Here is a 23,695-nt window from a genome sequence, read left to right as displayed (position 1 = left end):
CCGGGTGGCGGAATGCACCCACCTAAGCCCAGAGGGTGAGTACTCGAGGGTTAGCTAGGACTAGTTCGATCTCGCTCAAGAACACGATGAACACAGCCGGTTTAGAGTGGTTCGGGCCGCCGGAACGTAATACCCTACGTCCACTGTGTGCTGTATTGCTTGAGTCTGGGTGAGCTCGGAGAGAGCTTGGTCTGTGTGTGTGCTCGAGAGAGCTTGTCCTGTGCAGCGAGCGCCTCACTTTTATATCTCAAGGGAGGCGCGTACATGACCGTTGGGTCCCCGACAGGTGGGCCCCAAACGATGTAGTATAAGATAACGTACTGTTCATATATTATGGCGTTGCAGGATAAGGAGATCTCATCCCCGGATTTCCCTGGTTTGTCCGTGGGAATCTTCCGACCGGCGTACTTTGCCCTGTCTTGTCGAAACGGCGCCAGGGTGTAGCGTGCGGCGTTGCCTGCAGCGTAGCTGAATGGCCGTGTAGCTTGCGGCGTAGGCGGCATGATGGAAAAGTGCCGTGCCGTCGTATCCATTTAATGCGGCAGACGGGCTCTGTGCGGATGCGGCGCAGACGGCTGCACTGTGTACCTCGGTAATACGCGGTTTACAGTGAGACCTGACAAAGGCTGCCCCGCGTGCCGCGGCAGCAGAGCGCGCCTCAACCACCCACATTAAATGTGGTGGGTGGGCGAGTCTTCTAATGGAAGACCCGCGCCCGTGCCCGCGCCTGCGAGACACGTGGAGCCTCCGGACCCTCTCCCGGCGGTATGCTGGCTCTACGCGCGTGGGAGGTCCGGACAGACGCGGGGAGGTCCCGGACCCCTATGGGCGATCCGGGCCCTCGGCCGTTGGCTCGGAGCTTCCCCTCCTCAGGGACACGTGGCGTCACCGGACCCGTCCCAGAGCTGGGAGCGGGTCCGGGGCCGTTGGCCCGGTGAGGTAGGAGCCTGACCCGTGGGGCCCGGCAGCTCCGCCCCTTATGGCGTAGTCACGGATAATTATGCGAGTCATGTCTTGCTGTTGTAGAAGTGAGTATCACTGCTACAGAGTTCCGACATGCATAGCTTGCAAAGTCATCGTGCCGTCTGAACGGAATACAAAGTTCTAGGCCGTTCAGCTGCGTGGAAGTTGACCTGGGCTGTGTTTAGTTCCAAAAAACTCCCCCCCAAACTCCAAACTTTCCATCACATCTCCATCACATCAAAACATTAAATATAGCAAATGACTCATGCATGGAGTACTAAATGTAGTTAAATAAAAAAACTAATTACATAGTTTTGATGTACGTTGCGGGACGAATCTTTTGAGCCTAGTTAGGTCATGATAGGACAATATTTGCCACAAACAAACGAAACGTGCTACAGTACGCTACAGTGACTGATGTGATTTTTCGCATCCACTTTTTACACTCTTTTTACACATCTAAACACACCCCTGCTACTTAATTACCAATACTGTTACATCAAGACTGGCATCAGGCGCACAGGTCGTTGTCGGAGATCATCAATGTTGGCGAGCAGGAATAGGTTCAAATGGCCGGTTCACTCGTGCCGATCACGATCAGTCTCAAGCCTGTAAGAGCAGCCGTATAGGCCATAGGATAGTGCTAAGCTTGTACATGTATGCTCCATGGAATAAAATACTCCAGTGTATAGCCTAAAGCTAAAGCAACTTTTTATCCTATAAACAATTATGATTGACAATTTTTTTCCTCCCATGTATGTGGTAGCCAAGTAATAGTGATGAGTAGAAAATGCTATTTTATTTAGGAAAAAGTCTGTATCACCCCAACCTATAAAGGGGTGGACTACATAACACACAGCCTATGAAACGGTATATATCACCCTCTAAACTTTTCAAAACCGGTCAAATACCGCCTAGAGCAGTTTTGAAAAATCATAAAATGGAAAATCCAATTGTGTTAGACTCCAAATGAGTAGATCTACACAGTGAACATATAATATGGTATGCTTTAGTATATTTTTTGTTGTAACTTTAGATCTATGCTTTTCTTCATAGCTGTAAAAAATATATATTAAATCATACCATATTATATATTCATTGTGTAGATCTACTCAATTGGAGTCCAATACAATACTGGTTTAGGGGGTAATTTGACCGGTTTTGAAAAATTAACCGTTTTATAGGTTGAGGGATTATGTAGTCCACCTCCCATAGGTGAAGGGGTGATATATTCTTTTTCCTTTTATTTAAAGCATCAGGTGCCAAAGCACTGGTGCTAAGATGATGTTTGCTAACACCTTGTCCTCCAGGGCGTGGGACCTAGAAAAAGTGATGGTGGTGCTTTGGAGCACACTGAGGCTGTGTTTAGTTCGTGAAATTTTTTGGGTTTGGGTACTGTAGCATTTTCGTTGTTATTTGTCACTAATTTGGTTTAAAAGATTCATCTCATCATCTACAGTTGAACTGTGTAATTAGTAATTTTTTTAACTACATTTATTGCTCTATGTATGTGTCCGAAGATTTGATGTAATGATACTGTAGGGAAATTTTTGGAAGTAAACGGTGCCTGAGTCATCTGCTCGTGTGTAATTATTGCAACTCAATGTGAATGTAGGAAAATTTTTGACAACTAAGCGAGGCTTGAGTCATCTGCTCGTGTGTAATTATTGCAATTCAATGTGAATACAGATGACCTGTTGCCTCAGCATTATCGTGTTTACAACAATCTGTTCGGTTGGCTAACCAGCTAACCAGCCAGCCGAACAAAGCGAATCAAGATTCCAGACGTAACTATTTCCATTTTCTTATATTTTTCATGACTACTATCTCTATAAGCATTTTTAATAACCAAGCCGACAAATTTTAAAATTAACGACATCATCACAAGCACTTCACCATCAATGAAAATATTATCTATTACTAAAAAAATAACGTTGTTAAAACTTTAAATATTCATTTCCTACAAAGAATCGAACCTGGAACCTCAAATGCTATCAAATCTCCTAACCACTCGTATACTGGCGGCAGCGCAAGCCCAAAGACGATTGCCATTTGAAACCCCCGGTTGGGCCGTTGGTGGTGTTGGCTCTGCAGAGACCGAGCCAAAATTTATGATCTATTATTTGGCCAACAAACGGAGCCTCTACGTTCGCTCTTAAGGTCTAAAAATTCTCACGTTAATCGGAGAAATTAAGAAAAATTAAAATTACCCATCACTGCCATTATGATAAAAAGTGACCCAAAATATCCCTGTGTCTGACTAAATATAGCACACCATGCCATTATAAAGAAATTAATCCAATCACTGCCATTATGATAAAAATCAACCCAAAATACTCCTATGTCTAATTAAATATAGCCCACCACGCCATTATAAAGAAATTAAACTAATATTTAACATAGTAATGAGACTCCAAACAACTAGCCTTGGGTAAGTTAGGAGATCGATCATGATTTTTAATTCATTTTTTCTACGGGCATAAATATCGATAAAAAAATTCCGAACAAGCTTTAGAAAAATATTTGCACACCACAGCACCACGCTCGAAAAAGTAGAAAAGTTATAGCCTCACAATGTACTGAGATATCTTATTATTTGGCCAACAAACGAAGCCTCCACATTCGATATCAAGGCCTAAAAATTCCCACGTTAATAGGAGAAAATAAGAGAAATTAAAATTACCCACCACTGCTATTACGATAAGAATCGGCCCAAAATACCAATATGTTTGACTAAATATAGTCCACCATGCCATTATAAAGAAATTAATCCAATATGTAACAAAGTAATGAGACTTCAAACAACTAGCGTAGGGTAAGCTAGGAGATTCTTAAAAATTACTATCATAATTTTTAATTCATTTTTTCTACTAGCATAAACATTGCTAAAAAAATTTCGGGCAAGCTTCAGAAAAATATTTGCACGCCCCAGCACTACGCTGGAAAAAGTAGAAAAGTTGTAGCCTCATAGTTTACTAAGAAATACTATCATTTTAGTTGAATAATTGTAACCTTATAGGAGCAAGGAATATTATTTTTAGCATACAATCAAAACATGTACATAAAAAGTTAATATGCGTTCTACTTACTAACATTTCAGTCAAAAGCCATGTTGACACTAATAAATGACGCTAAAAAAACCAAAAACAACCTTATGTCAACCATTGTTTACCTCACTGTCTTAGTCAAATCAGTTGTAGCATATTTAAATTGATTAAATTAGTACTCAAGGCTAAGAGAGAAATAAAATAGGTGCACTAAATCCATATTCCATTGCAAACTATAAGGGGGATGAGAAAAAAAAGAAAAAAAAAAGAAAAGGCCACAAGCCAGCGCGGATACGGAGTGGACGATGCGGAGGAGTGGAGTGTGGAGGAACTATTATTGGATTAGGGGCAACAACGAAGAAATGAATGGTTGGGAGTGAATAGGATTCACATACTCTATCGATTCTACGAGTTAAGCTGGGAATGAGAGAGTAAACCTCTCTTTTTTGTCTCTCCCCTTGAGCAACCAAAATAACAGCAAACAAGAAGCAGCAGCACCAGTAGGGGTGAGTACTAGGAAGATGTCAAGAAACTGCCACAAATCATTGACTTAGAATCCAAATAAAATAAATAAAAATATTACGCTACAACATTAACTGTAACACATAAACCTAAAAAATGTTCACAAAAATTCTTATGTCAAAAATAATACTACCTCCGAATGAATAATAATCTGTTTGCTATTGACACGACCCTCAAAACACAACTTTGAGTACTATTAAAAAATTTACACTTTAGTGAAACTAAATATTTTTTAATCAACATATACAACAACAAACTTAGAACTATCTTAAAATGGCATCCAATTCAAACCTAGAAGGAGTATGAAAATAAAATCAAATTATTGATCCTCAAAATAGCTTTAATAGATCTTGATTTTCGTCAACAAAAAATTGCTTTATAAAAGCCGATTAAAAAGATGTAACCTTAAATATACTTACACATAACCACATAAATAATAAATATAAATAATTAAATAATTTAAAATATAACATTAGAGATGATAACATTTAGCCGTAAATGCGCGGGTGACCTTTCCAGTTCAAAGGAAAGCAGCAGGCGAAAATCTTTGGTCATCTCTCTGGATTCGGGACCCGTCCTTTCCCGTTTCCTGAGACTCGCACACGATTAAAGCGGCTGCCGGCAGCAGGCGCCAGGCGGGCAGGCAGGCAAGGCTCGGTCATCACAGCGCAGCGCAGACAGTCAGGCAGGCAGACGCCGGGCGCATGCATGCTCGCTTCATGGACAGGCAAACCGGAAAGAGGAGCTTCTTTCGCTTACATGTGGTCCTCAGGTGGACCCATGCTGGGCCCACGGGCAGGAACAGCCGTGGCCCCCCATACTTGCGAGTTGTAAGGTGGACATGTAGAGAGGCAGCTAGAGAAATTTCACTGATGCAGTTAGAATGCTGTAGTGAGAGCAAGAGCAGCAATGCAATCCTGAACAGAGAGATATCAGGGCACCGAAAAGCCTCTCTGCCTGGTGGTCCACGTGCTGAGTGGGTCCCTCGGGGTCTCTTCCATTCCATGTGGGTAATGTGACACGATTGCGTGCTTAATCTCAGCGCAGTCTCTTGATAAGACTGACAGCCGGCCTATCCAATCCAAACACGGCCGAGAGCTTGCAGCTGCTCGCTGTGTGCTGCGGACTGTGGTAGCAGCGACGAAAGCAGACTACTGCACAAGAGCAGGCCGGAGTCCGGAAAAGCAGAAATAATAGCTGACAGCCATTGCTGCCTTCCGTTCCTTTGCCTCCTTGCGCACAACGCTACCAGTACTAGTACAACGGCTCACACAGACAGGACACGGCGGTCTCCTCGCTTGTCTCGTCTCTTTGCTCTGCTTCCCCTCCTCTGGAAGGCGCACGCAGCATTTTCCTTCTGCCGGTTCTGCTCCAAGCTCGCCTGCTCCTCTACCTTCTCCTCGCTTGCAAGCCCAGTGCTAGTGCCGCGGCACGGAGAGACGGCAATGGCGCGGCCGGTCGCTGGAGGAGAGGCCGCCGAGCTGGCCCCGGACATCCATGGTCTCGGCGAGAGCAGGATGAGCAGGTTAGTCCATACACAATGCAGTTCTATTCCTATCCTTGCTCGTTCTGCTTCTGTTATGCTCTTCCTCTTCGCTATTGGTCAATGGTCATGGCGTAAAGGGAGAGAAGGGGGGAGGGAATGAAGGATGTAGAGGTTTGCTTGTGAGATTCTTTAGAGCAACGGCTAAGGTTTGCTCTTTGATGTTTCATACTTGCATGTAGTAGACCAGACTGCATTGCATCTTTTTGTGATGATGTGGCATGCACTTGACTACAGTCAGATTTCTGGTCTTTGAAAAAAAAAACAGGCATATTTATTTCCTGCATTGTATCTACACATTCACAAGGTAGGAGATGCAAGACTATAGTAGCCAACTCCCTTGTTGTTTAGAGGGAAAAAAAATTCTAAGCGAGTAAGAGCTTGATATTGAAATAGCCAACTCCTTTTTGTGTATAGATGCTTTATTAGCCGTCTTGCCCTCCTTTGATTAGTTACCGAAGAAACATACTGTGTGATTCTAGTTCCACCTTTGGGATAGATTTTGCTGTATGCAGACTGTAAAGGCATTCATAGCAGCAACCTTTGGGTGATTCATGGTTCCGTAGTGGAATAGTGTTTGTTTAGCACTTTTCTGATTATTCTTAAACGAAGAGAATAATTGAGTATCGAGTGCAAATTGTTTTTTTAGCAGTAGTAGTATACTAGTATCCTTGATTGATGGAGGAAATGTTGAGTTTCACTTCAGTAGTGCTTTTGGAAGGTAGAGATTGAAGCTTGAAAGAGCTTTGATTGTGAGTTTTACCGCTTAATTTCACCTCAATACTATATGCGACTAGAAGAAGATCACCCGGAGGTTGTGCATTTGCAGGCCAGAATACTAGAATAGCCTCCGTTTGTGCATCTTTTCTTCTCTTCAGTTAATGGAGCATCTGCCCTCCAGACATTGCCCAAGTTTTCCTTTTTGAGATAGAATGAAACTTGCACAAGAGTAGGAGTAGAGCGCTGCTCGCTGCTGTTGCGCCATATGCGTGTCTTGCATTGATCTCTTCCTGGTGTACAGTGTCTCCGTGAAATCCATTCTTTTTTTTTTGAAAGAAACGTGAAATCCATTCAATTGTGTGCATGAGTGGACGCCCAGGATTCGTGTGGGCCATGCCGGCTCCGGCCTTGATGGCAACCAATTGCCTTTGCCCTTTTTTTCCCTGTGCACGATCTGCATGTCCTATATATGGGCCTTCCTATTTGGTCCTTTGCCGTGCAATCAATACTCGCAATCATACCGCAGCAAAGGCAAGTGCAGTGGTGCTGCACTGGTGCAGTGCCCCCCCCCCCCTGCGCCGTTCGCCATGTTTGACCACCTTTTGAAACCTCAAGCTTCGTGTACGTTTTTTTTCACTCGAGGAATAGCATGGGTTCGGTTTTTCAAAAAGAAATAGCATGGGTTCCGGTTTCCACTGTGATGTCGCTTGACGTTAGTGTGCGCTGCTGGTGTCTCGCTTGCCACCAGCTGAACTGAAGGCGAACAGTGTTCAGTGTCCATGGTGAACTGTTGCGCTCTACTTCTACCTGCAATGCATGGCAGCAACGGCCGTTCAGAATTGTGGCAAATGCATTGTTTACACCATAAAGGTCCCAGCGTTAGATTGGTAGTTATGCCATTGCTGAAAATACGCTAGCTGATCCAGTGTCATTCTAAGCACTGCCGTTGGCTAGATCCGGTGTCATTCTGAACACATGATCCTTTTTGCAGTCACTGCCTCACTGGTTTCATTCTTGTCTCATCTCGTCGTTGTGTCCCTCTCCTAAATTCCAGGTTGCGAGTCCGCGGTGATCCCTGATAGATCATCTAAGGCATCCCGCCAGTCGCCGAGCGCCGCAAGACCCGGACCTCCGGTCTGTGGCTTGGGCGCTGAGGAGGAAGGAGGTGGGGAGGAGCCGTGGAGGTGGAAGGACGAGGATGCCATGGTCGCTGGAGCTGCTAGCCAGCCTAGCAGGGGATGAAGCCGTACGGTCCGGGAGATGTATACATAATTATTTTTTTTCGTGAAGCATTGTTAAACCATTAACAAGGATTATAAATCTTTTATTGAGGTTGTGATATGATCAGGCCTGCCGCTGCGCCTGCGCCTGCGCCGACCTCCGTCGCAATTTTTTTTCAGAGGAAACCTCCGTCGCAATTTGCAACGCAAGCATTCACTCATGCTCACCGGCCGGCAAAGGCAACACACCAGCTACGGGCGCGCCCCGTGCCGGCGGCCGGCGCTCTGGTCGCGCTGACTCGCCGGTTTCCCGTGGCGTGGCCTGCGGCGTGGGGGCGTTGGCGGCACGCGGCGTGGTGGCGTCCGGCGCCCGTGCCGCTCACCTCCGCCAGGGTTTAAGTTACCGACTGGACCGGCCAAACCGCCGGGTCCGGTACCGGTATACCGGTTCGGTTTGGCCGGTAACCGGTCGGTATCAGTGGAATTCAAAATTGAATTAAAAAATCTTAGGTCAACCGATTCGTACCGGTATACTGGGCGGTTTGGCTGGTATACCGGTGATTTAAAGAAATTTTTCGATGGTTAAAAAATAGATCCCGGTGTGAAATAAAAGGAAATTTTGGCATGAGCTATGCAAATATTAATATAAATGACCACACCAAAATAATAATTTATAATCATGCATACAAATACAATTGTAATAAGCATGCATACAAATACGGAGTCATACACTTATACACATGAAATAAAAGTTCAACGTAGGAATGGGAAGACCCCCATTTGTGACGTGGTTTGGTATTCGGCGGTGGACATCAAAGCGATACCTTGCACTCTAAGCAGCTCAGCCTTGTAGTGTTGCCAACTTTGCCCCGTTCATGCCGATGTTGTCTGCCATTCCTGAACTAACATAGTGTAAAAATAGGGGTCTTCTCATTCGTACACCCATCTCGTCGGTGGCTGCATGCTGATGTCAGGAATGAGGTAGTGAAAAGAGTGCCTGGAATCGCTATAGGAGGAAGAAGAGTACTGTGGAGTGTCGTTATTCGTCGGTCCACCTGTTCTCCTCTGCGATTGCGGTGCCCCATGGTCGATGTCCTAAGTAGCATGTGTGAACTGAGTCTCCCCTGCAATCAACCATGTATCATAATTAGTAGTAAGTACTTATAGTCAGAAATATGTGTGTATTTATATGTGCAATGTATACCTGTGAAACGAACACCACGAGCACCACCACTACCACTAGCAGCACCACCAGCACCACCACCAGCATCAGCACCGTCACTATCATCATCATCATCATCATCATCATCATCGGTCGAGCTGCTATCCTTGGACTCTTGATACGGAGGACTACGCTCACCTTCGCCATCATCAGTCTCGGTGTCGCTGCTCACTGGTTTTGCTGTTCCTCTGACTTTTCGACGCTTCGGGTGACCCTTCGTAAGTCCCTTCTGCAACTTCCTCTTCACTAGGTGAGTGTCACCCACATTTTTACGTGCCCAATCGCTGATGGAATCATCCCCCGTAGTCTCACGTAGATCTGACACGTTCATTTGATCTCTGACAATATGAGACGGGAGAGGGATGTCGCCGTCATCATCATCCTCGTCCAGAACTGGAGCCCGGTTAGATCTACCATATTCCATCCATTCCCACACCGGATTATTCTCATCATAGAAAGAAATATGGGCCAGCTGGTCAATGAAATCACCTTCTTCACGCATCGGTGGGCCGGAGACCTCCTCAAGTCGGAGACGAAGGTTGTAGTTGACATAGACAAGCTTATTATGTTTCTTGTGCGACAACTGATTGCGAATCTTTGTATGCAGCAAGGCAAAAGTACTCAAGTTCCGCTCGCATCCACTGGACGAACAACATTGTGAAATAAGCCTCATGGCAAAGTACTGCAGCTTTGGAGTGCTTGATCCGAACATCATCCACCAGGACGCTGCATGTGCAACCGAATATGTAAGCAATATATTTGAATAGAGAAAACAACAAAGTCGTACGGAGTAACTCTTACATGGGGATGTCTTTGGGTCCATCGCCATCCGCATTGCCATTTCACTGCCATACTCGCTAACCTTCTGCCGAAACACGTTAAACTCCTGCAATGCCTGCACGGCGCTCTGGATATCCGTCATGTGCTGAAATGTATCCTTGAGTCCACGAAACATTTGTTGAGTTGGTTCCATCGTATATGCATACCTCGGATTTAGGACAGCAGCTGCAAAATATAAATCACTTCAAATAAGGATCAGGTCAATAAAACTTAAAAATAGATGACTCGTGTGTGCTTACCAGGACCCACAAATAATCTAATACACCTAAATCAAATCTACCTAAAACGTACTACATAGTGCAAAAAATCATCTAATACAAATAAATCTTACCTACATTCTAAATACACCTAAGTCATACACCTAAATCCTAAAACAAATCATCTAATACTCTAAATCATAGGAGAAAAAAAACTAACCTGGCCGCGGCTTACCGCCGCTCGTGGCCGGTTTACCGCCTCTCCGGGCCGGTAAACCGAGCTCCTCAGGCGGCTAACCGGTCGCGACCGGTAGATCTGCTACCGGCCCGGCTTACCGGCGCAGCTGGCCGGCTAGCCGAGCGCCACGGGCGGCTAACCGGGGTAGGGCGGCGGACGGGGTGTTCTGGCGGCAGATAGGAGCGTATGAGGGGGGAGCGGACTGAGGGGGGCGCTGCCATTTTGTGGGCAGCTGGATTAGGAGATCCAATATCTAGGCCAGTGATCATGGTGACATCTATCAGAGTGGGAGTCATGGGTCCATGACCAAAGAGGAAACAGTTCAGAGCATCAGACCAGAAATAGCCGATGGTTTTCAGAAGATTCTCATCTTTGTCAAGAGGAGATAATGATAAGCTAAGTGCATCGGCTATGTTCAAATCCTGCCACAAGGACATATAAGCTTTTGCTACTCTGCTGTACCATGTAATCCAGCTCTCAGGAGGGTTGGGCCAGGCTCTTAAGCAGTCGGCCCAGAGGTTCAAATCGATGTTTTGACTCACGAAAGGGATCCTATTTGCTTCCCAAGAGATCAAATCTGTGGGATTTTCATAGGTTCATGGACCAAGACATAAAGATTTTGGATTGGAGCGATGCGGCAGAAGGATGTCTGACACCTGAAGTTCAGAAATTCAGAAGTTCATATATGGTGTTGTGTTTCAGAGTTTAGTGTTTCAGAGGCTTAATAAGCTGATGGAAACTAAAGGATTAGGCCGAATATTACCTTCAGGCCGCAGATTGCCGCATCACCGGTTGCATTATGAACAGTAGGATTTGTTGTCTGAGCTACAGAGTTTGCCATGGCTCAGATCCGTTGACTTGGGGTTTGGTTGCTGTGGGCTCTGATTCGAATTCCGGATGCTTGGAGAGTTCTTGCTCGAATTTGTAGAGCTGGGTTTCGAATTACGCTCGGATTTGAGAGTTTGTTTCGAGTTCGATTCAGGGTGGAAGTGATACTCTACTCTTATGCGGGTTGCTTCTAGTTTGAATTTCGTCGGATCTTGGATATTTATAGAAGCCTGATGCGTTGCCATCGGCGTTTTTGGAAAATAAACGGGTACACAGTAATTAAAGGAAGTCGATTTCATTAAAAAGGAAAGGTTTCTTACAAAGAAAAGCCGATTGTTACAAAGGAATTAATCCTTCGGCTTTACAATCCTACTCCTACGGTACTACTTCTACCGCTCGTAGGTACCTAGTACCTACGACGTTTGGGGCCTCGGGTCGGCGCATCTCCGCCGTCGTCGCTGTCGTCGTCGTCGTCGTCGTTGCTACCGAAGGCGCTGCTGCCACCTTTGGACCCGAAGCTGCTGCTCCGACCGCCGCCGCCGCTGCTTTCTTCCTCGCTGTCCTCCTCGGAGGACCCAAGGAACCGGAAGGGCTTTCCGCCCATCGGCTCGTCGTCATCGGAGGAGGAGTCGATCTCCTCTTCCGAGGAGGAGTCGACTCCCTCCGAGGAGTCTTCTTCGTCGCTCTCCAACTCCTCCTGGAACAGGAGTTGGAGGTCTTTTCCCTCGGTCTCGGGCTCGTCCTCCTCAGAGATGACCCCAAAGTCGAACTCCTCTACATCCCAGTGCAGAGGAGCCAGCGCTTCATACGCCGCAGTTGGGTCCCACTCCGGCGTCGGCTCCCGACTCTCCGGGATGGAGTCGATGGAGGAGGCGGAAAGGGAAGAAGAAGAAGAGGGAGAAGAGGAAGAAGAGGAATCTCCGAAGGGGTTGGAGCCAGAGGAAGAAGAGATCGCCATGGCTGGCAGAGGAGTGGGGTTTTCTGCGCTACTTGGCTTTGGGAGGAAGAAGGAGTTTGCTGTGAAGAAAAGCCGATTTGGGGTGAGATTAAATAGTGAAAAGATGGAAGATGGATCGGCAGTTTCACGTTCTACGAGGAGCCAGTTGCAGAGACGTTGCGTCTTCCTTGGTGGTTGCAGTATGTTTAATGAGCATTAACGGGAAGATGAACCGACGGAGTGGTTTTGGAACTATCATTGCCAAAACCAGGGGGGCATGTGTTATCGCCACAAATTAACAGAATTAATTTATGGGCCGAAAGCAAGATGGGCTTGAAGCAGGAGAATAAGAAGGCTTGTGAATCGGCTCATGCGTGAGCATTTGGGCTACATGGGCCATGTATCTTTAGATTTAGTCCAAGATTAGAGATAGAGTCCGATCGGAACAAGATTAGTTTAGATTGTTTCCCAAGTCTCCAGACTATAAATATGTACCCTATGTTATTCATGAAAAAGAACATCATCACGTCTCACAAACAACAACTCTCGGCGCATCGCCATCCCTAATCTTAGGGTTTCATTCAAGTAAGCGCCATGCTGCCCTGATCGCTTCTCGCGATCAGGGCAGCGTTGTTCTTACCTTTACCTTGGTATTACTCGTACTGAAGCATTTTTGATGGCGAGTAGTACTAGTTATCTCGATGTTCGTAGCATGACTTTTAGTAGATCTGTTGTTCTTTGTTGCTTATCATCTACGAACATCATGTTGTCTTTACGCGATTATGTCATCATCTTATACTAGCTCTTGTTGCATAGAGTTAGTTGCGTAAAGGCAACACCCTGCTTCTTTTATGTCTGATAGATCTAATCTGTTATGGTTTGCTCTTATTCTTAAGAGTTGGCGTAATATCTGCTAGGTTAGGCCTTGCAAACGGGTTGGATGATCCGGTGGCGTGTTAGATGCTCTGCTCTAGTCTTAACAGGGAATTGATCCGGGAATCGGCTCTTGCTAGTTCTTAGGCTTCTATTTTGGTTATGTTTAGTTATCTGTTACGTTTATTAGGCCCAATCACGTGTAGGATGTTCCGATCTAACAGTGACGCTTTTACCGTCGTGGATTAGATTAATTAGATTTAACTGTAAAGCAGCTTTACAGTTATTTGCTTTATTTATCAATATCCGGATGCAAATAGATCAAATCTGACACTGGGACTCGATCGGCTCTTTAATGCCGATGCAAGAGTCGTCCCAGGGAGCCGACCACGGCTCGGACTTATGTTTCCACGTGTTTGTGTATGCAGGCAAATCGTTGCAAGTACGTCCGCACCTTCCTGATCGGGTATAGGTCAGGTGGCACGCCCTGCGTCTTCACAAGCCGCGGCGTGTGCTGGAATTGCGGGCCGTCGACGAGGGAGCAGTGCCTGCCAGCGCCCCGGCAACCTCCCGGCTCTTCGTGTTGCCTGTCGCTGCTCGCCGGTGGGTTTCGACCGACAACAGATAGTTATTTAATCCCATTGCTTTTAGTTATACTTGATCCCCATATGTATTATATATTTAGCCTCTTTTCTCATGGTTTTGCACTAATAAATCATGTTTCTCATATCATTTGCATCGCATTGAAATCATCCATGGCATATTTACTTATCAAGCATCATTGCACTCGTGTAGAGACCGAAACGCCGGATCAAGAGGTGGGTGAGCACGAGTCTGAGCCCGTGGGAGACGACACTATCTTTGTGACTCAAGGCAGGCACCTAAGCATTCTCTTACCCCATATTTTGGATCAATGAAGTTTATATATGTGTCTTGATTATGCATGAGTTACTATCTATGTATGTATATCAATGCTTGCTTAGAACCTACTTGATGCATTACCAACCTTGCTTAGGATAACCCGTCCTAGTTGAGTATGCTTGTTAGGCGTCACGAATTATATGCTTAGCCTTGCATAGTTACGGTAGAAGTCGAGAGGTGGCAAGGGCACCACCGCTCACGAGTTATAGGATGTTTGATTAATTCTACATTCCTAGTTGATGATGAATAAAATGTGAGTAACTATGAATTATGATTCGGACTTGAGCAAGAATGGTAGGGTCATGATGGAAAGGAGTCCAAATGGTTAGTCTTGCTAGAGTTGGTTAAGGACCGTCTCTTTGGTCGCCGGTCTCTTGAGCACTTTTCCGTACGAACCACATGCTTAATTATGGGAAAGTAAGCCAACTAGAATAAGTCACACCTTACCTTGATCGGATTCGGTGCGAGTCGTGATGGAGTGTGATCGGCGGTTCCGGTGCACTTGTCCTTCCCGACCGTTCGCTCATAGCCGGTTGTGTTTGTGTGAAAGATTGAGGCATGAATCAACGCTTATCCTTGGCCATGGGTATGGTCGTTGGTCTTGTCCTCGTGTGGGTAAAGTTGTACACTCCTGCAGGGTCTTTAATTTATTGCAATAGCCGCGCTCTCGGACAGTGAGCACGCTCTTTGAGGTTCGCCCCATTGTAGAGTCTCGTGATGGAGTTCAAGGAAGATTGATCTCAAGTTATATATGATCACTTTATTTATGCAATTGTATTGATGAATGACATAGAGATTATAGATGCTTTGTCTTTTGCTTGTTACTTGATCAAAGCTCAACGCTTTTATGCCAAAAATTACAAAACTTGACCTATCCTTACTACTAACTAAATGCATTCTCCTTGAGGTCGGACTATATACCTATGTTGGATAGGTCCTGCGAGTACCCTTTGTACTCATGGTGCTATCGTTGAAGTTGTTGCAGGTGATACGCAGCCGGAGGCCGTGTTTGGCTACTTCTACCCGCGGACGGAGGTGCGGGTGAGGAGTAGATGACCGGTGGCTACGAGAAGGGCACTATCAGCATATAGTGTTACCTTCTATTTTGCGTATGCATGGAGTGCGTGTAGAACATTTCCGCTGCAAACTCTGAAAAATTTAATGTAATTTACTTTGAACCTCTTGTAATATACACTTATGTGTAGATGTGCTTATGTAATGGTATTACTGTTGTGCTAGTAGAGTATGTTTAAATCTTGAACGGTGCTCATGACATATTCCAAAGACTACCGAGATTAGTCCTCTCTAATTGAGTTGATCAATGAACGCTGACTCGATTAGGCGGAATTAACTTGGACTGGTTCCTCGCACCGAGCCCAATAAGCTCAGTGCCCAGAGCGCACATGCACAGCCTCCAATCTCCGTGGATGCATGACATGCCGTTTCGTCGCAAGCAACGCAGCCAAAGCTGCAAAACAGTGCGGCACCACATCCACATGGCACATGAAGAACCAAGCCACAACAATGTGTGCTCGCGGCCTCGCTCGACAGGGTAGGGGTGGGCACAAACACCCATTAATGCCATAGCTTAGGAATAAATGTTTCTGGGCACACCAATAAGACGTCGGATCATATACAACAACAGATCCATGAAATAATCTACCAAGTTTTGATGGCTGATGATAGTCACAACGGATCATCATTTTTAGGCAAGTTTTGATGGCTGATGATAGTCACTTCAGATCGTCGTTTTTAGGTAAACAAATCAGCAATTCTCCTAATCCATCACCAGCTCACCATACAATCATAGAAAGCTTGGAGGTCACATCTAATCATCGTCATCAAGGACACTCCGACGCCTCTGAATCTGCAAGGCAAACAAAGAGTCAACAAGACGCTTAACTTGTTGTGACAATGAAGATAGTTTTCTGGATTTCTACTCTTGAATGTTTTCACTTTACAGCCTATACATACTGGTCCACCCGCCATACTGCTAATTGTGCTACACTATTGACAAATGTGAGGATTTTTCTACTGCAAACAAGATCCATTTTATAGAAATAAGTCGATACAACCTGTTGGAAGCAAAGATCTTTGTTTAGCAGGTCAGTTGGACTGATGCAAGAACAACATGGGCATGGCCAAAGTTGACAGAGTCCATCACGCTTTACGTACCGTAACTTTGGTTTGCTTCGTTGTCTGGGTGTTAATTTGCTCCAGAAGTGATATGAGCCTTTCTTCAGATACCTGAAACCAGAAAAACATAACAAATTTATATGTCTGCTCTATTGGGTCCTTGGGGCACCAACAAAGGATACAAAAATCCACAAAGGGATCTGTCATTATCAACCTTTTCAGATATTCCACCAGTTTGAGCAGCTCTTAGCAGAACATCCTCCACTCCTCTAGCTTTGTCAGGTTTGACCAAAGCTATGCGGGAGACTGTCAAATTCATGCAAACATAAGTATTGTATTATTGTTCCTTTTCACCCACTTCAACTGTTTACACTTTATTAGCAGACTTATGAATGATTTCTGGCCAAACATAATTGTTATTCAGCACATTTTTTCCAAAAGTTACAGGAATCTACTTATGGAACAAAAATAGCTTTTCTGTACCTCTGTGCAAACATAATTATTCATTCAAGCAGAATCTGTCATGATTTGCTACAACTAAACTCTAACAAACAGTTATTAACAAACACAATTAGTCTTTTCATTTTATTGTTAACACTAATGACACCACAAAAACCATAATAACTTTAAATATTTCTATGGAAGATTTTAGTCAGCGCAGACATAAGAATTTGTGCTGGTTACACTAGATTTGCAGCATTCTTATCTTAGACCATATCGTTGGTTGCAGCAGTCTAAATACAGGATCAAAGAACCCATCTTTGTTTCTTCTCTAATGAAACAAAAAATTAAGTTGTCTGAAATAAGAAACAACATAAATGTCATAAATACCAATTTCATGCCATTACCTAGGTTATATTGACAATACACATTTTGTTATTTGTTACCACAAGTAAAACTGAGATAGCAGGTGTAATGATTTATCACATAATATTGATTATCTCCATGACTCCAACTGCAACTACGTGGACAGAGCAACTGTCCTGATCAGCATGGCGCTTTAAGGAATATATACTTATTGGGCCAGGGCGCAACTGATGAAACACACAACAGTTCTAAGCCCAGAAATCCTATATGGAAAACAAAAGCAGTATTAGCTGGTGGCACCAGCTTACATTGTAGCTGCACACACCCAAATCTAAGAGACTTTGCCTAGACTAGAAACCACAACAACATGATTGGAGCTTGAAGCACGGTAACACAGATCTGACAAGGACTCTAGCCACATATTGCAGCTGACCTCACTTTAAACCTCCATCTACCAAAGGGTGAAAACCAAAATTCAGAAGAGAGAAATTAACATAATCAATTAGTTACAGAGCAAAGGGATTTTCGTAAAGTGACTTTTCATCCAACTCCAGCCGGTAGACTTACAGAGTTGCTTTGCTTTCAAAATGCACAACAGTTTCCATACTATGGAGGTACTAACTCACTAAAAGATAAAAAATACAGGAAATTTTTCTACTTCCAGAACTGTTTGATTGTAGATGATTTAAAATAGCTAATAAACAAAATTGCATCAATAATGAGAACAGCAGTCATTAAGCATATCATAAATGGAATCAATAACGAAAACTTACGCCTTTCTCTGGCTTCAGAAGATAATATCTGAGCAAGCATCATCTGTCTGCGTTCCTCAGCTTCCCTGATTGAGAGAAAGATTCAAGATTAAAAGTCAATTCAGTGTTCCCCAGGTTAACAGGACATAACTTGATGAGCTATAACATCCTGGGGAAGATAGTGGAGGAGACCATACTGTTTTGCATCTTCTTGGGCTTTTTGTTGGCTTGCATTTTGCTGATTTGCCTAATCAAAAGTTGATATTAGATCAAAAGGCAATCTATAGAATAGCTCCAGGAACTAGCTCAACATGATAGCTTCAATTTAAGTCATGCAGCTTGGTATCTTACCCCACCACGCTGTGCCATTAGCTCTTGCATCCTCCTCTGCCTGATAGCTTCCAACTCAGGGTCAGCCTGGCAAGCAAAATTGTATAGTTCCATCAGAAGAAGTCACCCAACAAGGATATGGCTATGGATAAAAACAAACTGTTCCCACTTAGCCATAGATAAAATCATAAAGCCAATCAATACACCAAAAGAACTCAGATTCCAGTGATATTAAGCAATCTTTTCCCTAAAAGGACAAGTTAAATAGAAATACGAAGAATTTATGCTAAAAAAATTAACTAGTTCTGATTTCTTTCAATAGATCCTGAAGTTCTTATGCCATTATGTTTACTAGTACAGTAGGGCAGTTGATTGTGAGTTAAAATGACAGGGGAGACTATCATAAAATAGCCATACCAGAATCTTTCTATGGTTAAGGAAGATAAAGCGAAGCATGCCGAATTGCTGATATCACATACTACTAGAAGGCACACAAAGCACCACAGAGCAAATGGAAGGAACCTCCAACGCCAACAAAATCATACTAATTATGAACATAGTTTCTTGTTCCTTTGGATGTACAGACGCAAATACAGGCCATAATGAAGCACATTAGTTTGAGCCCCAAAAATAACTCAGCAGGGTTGAAAAAGCACCACACAACATCACTCCAGCTCATGCCTAAAGCTAGCGAAACCACTAAATTTCCCTGGTTATCTAGTCATTTTCATTCGATAAACCAGAACATTCACAAGATCTCTAAAACATCAACTGTCGAGTCTAAAGTTCTAACAGATTGGGCGCAATTCTCCTCGCGCTTTCTCAGATACCCGAATCTGAGCGAGTCATTAAGCATGGGATCGACATAAGCGAGCAATGAAACAACGCAGCAAAAAGGAGGGATCACAATCGCAGCCCAGCCGCTTAATCTTTCCACTAAAGAACGAACTAAAACCCTAAGATTCAACACAGACAGAAGTCGACAGATCCTCGCAACTAAAAAGAAAACATAGAAATCAAAGAGCCAATCTCACCATCTTTCGCGCGCGCGGCGGAGATCGCAAGCCTCTTCACTCCGGACCACACTTGGGCCGTTGGGCGGCGACGGCCTCCGCGGCGAGCTGTGGACAGCGAACAGCCAATCGAGCCTTTTCTTCTGCTTCCGCGTGGGTACGACGCGACCCGGCTTGGTTCTGGCCTTTCCACCCTGTGGGCCCACCGTAGCCGTCCGATCTGAAACCTCTTCCCTGCGCCGTCCGATCGGAACATTGGGGATCGCTTTTCCTGGCCCCGATATATATTCGCGGAGACGCCTCGCCCATTTCCAGCGCCTTTTCCATTTTTTTTTTTTCATTTCCATTTCCACCCTCACCGCATCCACCTCGCCGCCGCGAGCAAGTGAGAGAGAGAGAGGAGGGTTTCCGATGGAGAACGGCGAGGAGACGTTTGCCTCCCCCACCGCCGCCGCCGCGGACTTCGAGTTCGCCGCCAACGGCGGGGACCGCACGCCCAAGCTCTACGACGCTGCGGACGAGATCGAGGCCCTCAGCGCGGCGAAGCGCGACCTGGAGGAGCAGCTCGAGTCCGTGAGCCACCAGAACCGCTTCCTGTCCTCCGAGTCCCGCCGCCTCGAGGCCCTCGTGTCCCAGGCCCGCGAAGAGGCCGCCGCCTTCGAGCAGGCCGCCGCCACCAACGAGAGCGAGGCCGCCGCGCTCCGCGCCGAGGTCGAGCGCCTCCAGGGCCTCCTCGACGCCGAGAAGGCCGGCCACGAGGAGGAGGTGCGCAGGGGCGCGGGGCTTGGGGACCAGCTGCAGACCGCGTACCAGGAGAAGGTCGCCCTCGAGGAGGAGATCGAGGCACTGAAGGCTTCCGCCACCGCCGCAGAGAAGGGCAAGGGCGAGGAGGAGATGGACTCGGCTGCACCCTCGGCCGGGACGCCTAAGGAGGTGGGGCTGGTGCCTGCCGAGCTGTTGGCTGCTGCGATGGCTGCTGGAGCCGGTGTCACGGCCTTCATCGCGGCGCTCTTGATCCAGCGCAAGAGGTAATCTGGTGGTCCGATGCGTGGGAAGTTTTGATCCGCTGCTATGGCCTATATGAGAATGGATTGTCCGTTTTGTCAGGGTACTAGTATTACTGAACTCGTAGTAGTATCGTTACTATGTTGATGGGTAATAGATCAGGACGCATATCGCAAGTACTATTACTTTCTGCAGTTTCCCATGCTAATAAGAGCTGTGAGCACAAGTGAGAGACAATGTAGTTCTGGTCTGTTATTTTGATGTTGCTCCTAATTCCATACTTCCAGTTATTACCACATGGCTAGTTTCAACTGTTATACGATGTGCATTGCTGGATGGTTTCCTCTTGGTTTGTTTGATCTCTGTGGCCGAGATGTTTATGGCTCAGATCTAGTGAATTGTAAAAATCTGTCATGTATCACTGTGGTTAATGCGTACCTGGTGGGTACTTGACGAGTTGACTCAGCAACTGTGAGGCTTGTGGCTACTTGCAGATTGGCTAACCCAGAGTGCTGCTGTCGATCAAGCCAATTTTGTTTGAGACATTTGTTGTCAGTCTTTTCAGGTGGGTCGATGAGCAAGGACATTACCTTAGTCAGTGAATGCTTGGAGATGTGTTTACTTGCAGATATGTTTGATTGTTTGTATGCCTGGTACTACTTGATGCTTGTAGAGATGTTTGTTGAATACATTTATGCTGACTGCCTGGTTGTTGCTAGTAATTAAAAAAATGTGCTAGTGTTAATGGATTTTCAATTAATGTATTGTGTATCCATGAATTTGATGAGTAATAGTCATTAACTCATGTTTTGCCTCTTCATTACAAATGAATTCTGTACCTTTATTGGTGATGCACTGTACAACACTGATGTTTCCATGATTGCACTTATGCTGAAACTAATAGGTGAAATGAATCAGCATTACAAATCACAAGGTTAAGTTAGACTGAGCTAAATGCTTATTATTTGGCTAAAAAATATAGGATTCAGCATATCCAAGCACTTCAAAGGTTTGCCACTTTAGCTCAGACGTGAAGTCAAACAATTTTTTATGTGCTCAGGTGATTTGGAGATACTTAGTTCAGCCCCTGAATGTTGCACGTGCATATTCATTTTTTTTAAGCTATCGAGTATCTATAAACCATGCCCTTGCCTGCTTGATAAACTTGTTAGTGGATTTTTTTTCTATAATCGTGTGGCTGTTCTACCCACTGCTTTTTTAGTATAATATCACTACATCTGAGATAAAAACTGTGGCATCTCATATATTTAAGCTAGACGGCATCGTTCTTTTTAAATATTGATTATCTGGTTTGAAATCCCATAGGCATCTTGGTTTGATGTAACATGTTTTGCCTAGCCCTTTTCTGTGCACCTGCCTGTTCCATTGGCATTTTTTTACTGCTGGACAAATGGGTATCGTGTCTAGGTCATGTTCCAAGGTCATTTCTCCCTAGTGGGTTTTATAATTTTTCGGTTAGCAACTGAACTGAGTGCATCCAACTTACTTGTTATTATTTTAAGAAAAAGGGGAACATTCAAGTATTTTCTAGTTTCAACACTGATCAGCCTTTGGGAATTGGGATGATGCCTGTGGACTGTGGTTATTCATTCTTCTGAGTAGTGTCCAAGTACGTGTACCATCTTGCAGTATCTCTTGGTGGCTGAAACAATAAACTATGGCCTTTGTCTGTTTCTTTTACTCATAGGTGGAATCTGTCTTTTAGTATTGCTCCTATCATTCTGGCCAGTGACTTCTATTGGGTTGTGTTTTTCGAAAAAAAAAACTTCTATTGGGTTATTGCTGTAGTTGTGATGAAAAGCTGTACGTGTTTATCATCTCGCAGCTTTAAGTTACATAGGAGTAGAAGCATATCAGCCTGGTTTTGACTCATGAGTTCTTTGGTCAGCTTATCTTATTGACCACTGGTTGTTCCCAAAAAAAAAAAAAGACCACTGGTTGAGATGTACCAGTAGTAAGTAGGCAAATTTGTTTTGTCTTGATGTGTTCTGTGCATGCAGCATGCCTGTCCAATAATACAATTCCATATTCTTATACCATTGGTAACTAGATATGTTATTTGGATCTGTGTGTTGCTCTAAGGCCATTTTTCTCACAAGCTGTTAGTTTTGTGTGTGTGCGCGCGCGCGCCTATAGTTGATTTTAGTGTCAGGAAATTTTCAGGTAGATTTGTTTGGAGGATTTTACACTTTTGCCAGGGAATGTCATCCATTCCTAACCATGTCTTTGCAGTAGATTTCTGTGTTGGCTACTTGCCTAATTGGCTTTACAAGTTGGCAGGTTGCACCGTTGCAGATCGGATAGTGATATGGCGGCGCCATGAATCAGATAGTTCTCTTTATTTTTATATTCTTTGGGCGACTGAATGCCTAATGCATCATTTGCGGAGTGGCATAATCTTGAGCCGCTTCCATTTTATATAAGGTCCCTTTATATAATGTGTTGACTACTTGGACATTTTTTACCGGTTGAGTTTACCAGGTTAGTTATGATGGTCCATGCAGTATTACAGTTCAGTTCCTACGATGTCTTCTGGAAGGTGACAGGAATACAAGATGCTCAGGGGTAACATTTTTGCGTGCGCAAGTGCTCGCTTAAGCGTAATGGTATCTGTGCTTTATCTTGACGAGGCTTATGTACAGTGGTAAAGGGCCCAAAATTTTAAACTAAAAAATCTAAGAGCTGGGCCTAAAAGGGATGGGCCTAAAAGGGACGGGATGTAATCTTATACAATTTTGAACTAAATAATTTAAGGACTTTGTTGGGCTGTGAAGAGGCTACTAGGGCCATAGCCCATTACCACCCCTATGTATACTGCTGCAAATGACCGAGCGCGTTTGATATATTTGAATTTTTGAAGTAATGAAGCACGATAAGTAATGGTATTTCCGTACGCACCCTGCATGTGAGCATCGCGAACAGCAGAGGTATACACAAACGAGTATAGATGTCCATACGGGCCGCCCGGCCCGAGCACGAGCGTTGTGGCAGAACCACCTGAATTATTCCGGCTCAAGTGCGCTGGCCATCACCATAAAGGCAACACCGACACAAACGCACTTCAAACGGAACAATTCTTGGTCTGTCGGGTAACGTCCCGATACAACCACCGGTTCTCGGATCGAACAAGCATACCCCGCACGAAGGCGAGTCTAGAGATATTACAACCACATATTTTACAACACAAGCATAATAGTTATTACAAACCAGTTCAAAGCATTATTACAGATCCAAACTCAGTAAAACATTATACAAGACATAAGTATAAAGTTCAGAGTTGAAAAGCAGCGGAAAGAAAACACGACGGCTACAACACGTCGCAAAAATATACCAAGCTAGCCCAAGTAAGGTATCACTCGTCAGGGTCATTGCCGGTCGAAGACGGATCCCATTCTACGGACCAGTCAGGAGGCAAAGAGCAGGGCCAAGACAGACTAGCGATCTGGTCCTCAAAACTCATACCTGAAAAAGATTTCAACAGCAAGGCTGAGTATTCTAATACTCAGTAAGACTTAACCGTCAACGGGTATACTTAGCTCACCTAGCTAGACTATGTAGGG

The 23,695-nt window shown here is 44.7% G+C and overlaps 2 protein-coding genes and 1 long non-coding RNA gene across 4 annotated transcripts; 2 read left to right on the top strand and 1 right to left on the bottom strand.

Moving 5' to 3' along the window:
- The first annotated feature begins 5,653 nt into the window (after positions 1-5,653).
- On the top strand, positions 5,654-8,163 carry LOC120664755. The gene is made up of 2 exons (XR_005670999.1): positions 5,654-6,057; positions 7,850-8,163. It is a non-coding gene; the product is annotated as an uncharacterized LOC120664755 (long non-coding RNA).
- Positions 8,164-15,624: 7,461 nt separating this feature from the next.
- Positions 15,625-19,285, bottom strand: LOC120664754 (DNA-binding protein DDB_G0278111-like). 2 transcript variants are annotated; one of them, XM_039944069.1, is made up of 7 exons: positions 19,131-19,270; positions 18,118-18,183; positions 17,964-18,013; positions 17,788-17,852; positions 16,422-16,513; positions 16,247-16,318; positions 15,625-15,938 (listed from the first exon to the last, which is right to left on the bottom strand). In XM_039944069.1, exons 1-7 carry the CDS (start codon positions 19,131-19,133, stop codon positions 15,900-15,902), a joined length of 387 nt encoding a protein of 128 aa, XP_039800003.1. In that variant the 5' UTR covers positions 19,134-19,270; the 3' UTR covers positions 15,625-15,899. The 2 variants fall into 2 exon arrangements, with proteins under 2 accessions (XP_039800003.1, XP_039800002.1); XM_039944068.1 differs by lacking the exon at positions 15,625-15,938 and adding an exon at positions 15,975-16,146 and having other exon boundaries at positions 19,131-19,285.
- Positions 19,286-19,420: 135 nt separating this feature from the next.
- LOC120664753 lies at positions 19,421-20,431 on the top strand. Its single transcript, XM_039944067.1, has one exon. It carries the CDS (start codon positions 19,521-19,523, stop codon positions 20,139-20,141), a length of 621 nt encoding a protein of 206 aa, XP_039800001.1. The 5' UTR covers positions 19,421-19,520; the 3' UTR covers positions 20,142-20,431.
- Positions 20,432-23,695: the final 3,264 nt, after the last annotated feature.

This window comes from Panicum virgatum, chromosome 3N (assembly GCF_016808335.1).
Source record: "Panicum virgatum strain AP13 chromosome 3N, P.virgatum_v5, whole genome shotgun sequence".
Classification (NCBI taxonomy): Eukaryota; Viridiplantae; Streptophyta; class Magnoliopsida; order Poales; family Poaceae; genus Panicum; species Panicum virgatum.
This window is presented reverse-complemented; position numbering and strand designations above follow the sequence as displayed.

Coding starts and splice junctions, on each gene's coding strand:
- LOC120664754 (XM_039944068.1), bottom strand. Junction 18,014..18,117: donor TAATGGCACAGCGTGGTGGG/GTAAGATACCAA, acceptor ACTTTTGATTAG/GCAAATCAGCAAAATGCAAG. Junction 16,147..16,246: donor CGAAGCAAACCAAAGTTACG/GTACGTAAAGCG, acceptor TGCTTCCAACAG/GTTGTATCGACTTATTTCTA.
- LOC120664753 (XM_039944067.1), top strand. CDS start 19,521: ATGGAGAACGGCGAGGAGACGTTTGCCTCCCCCACCGCCGCCGCCGCG.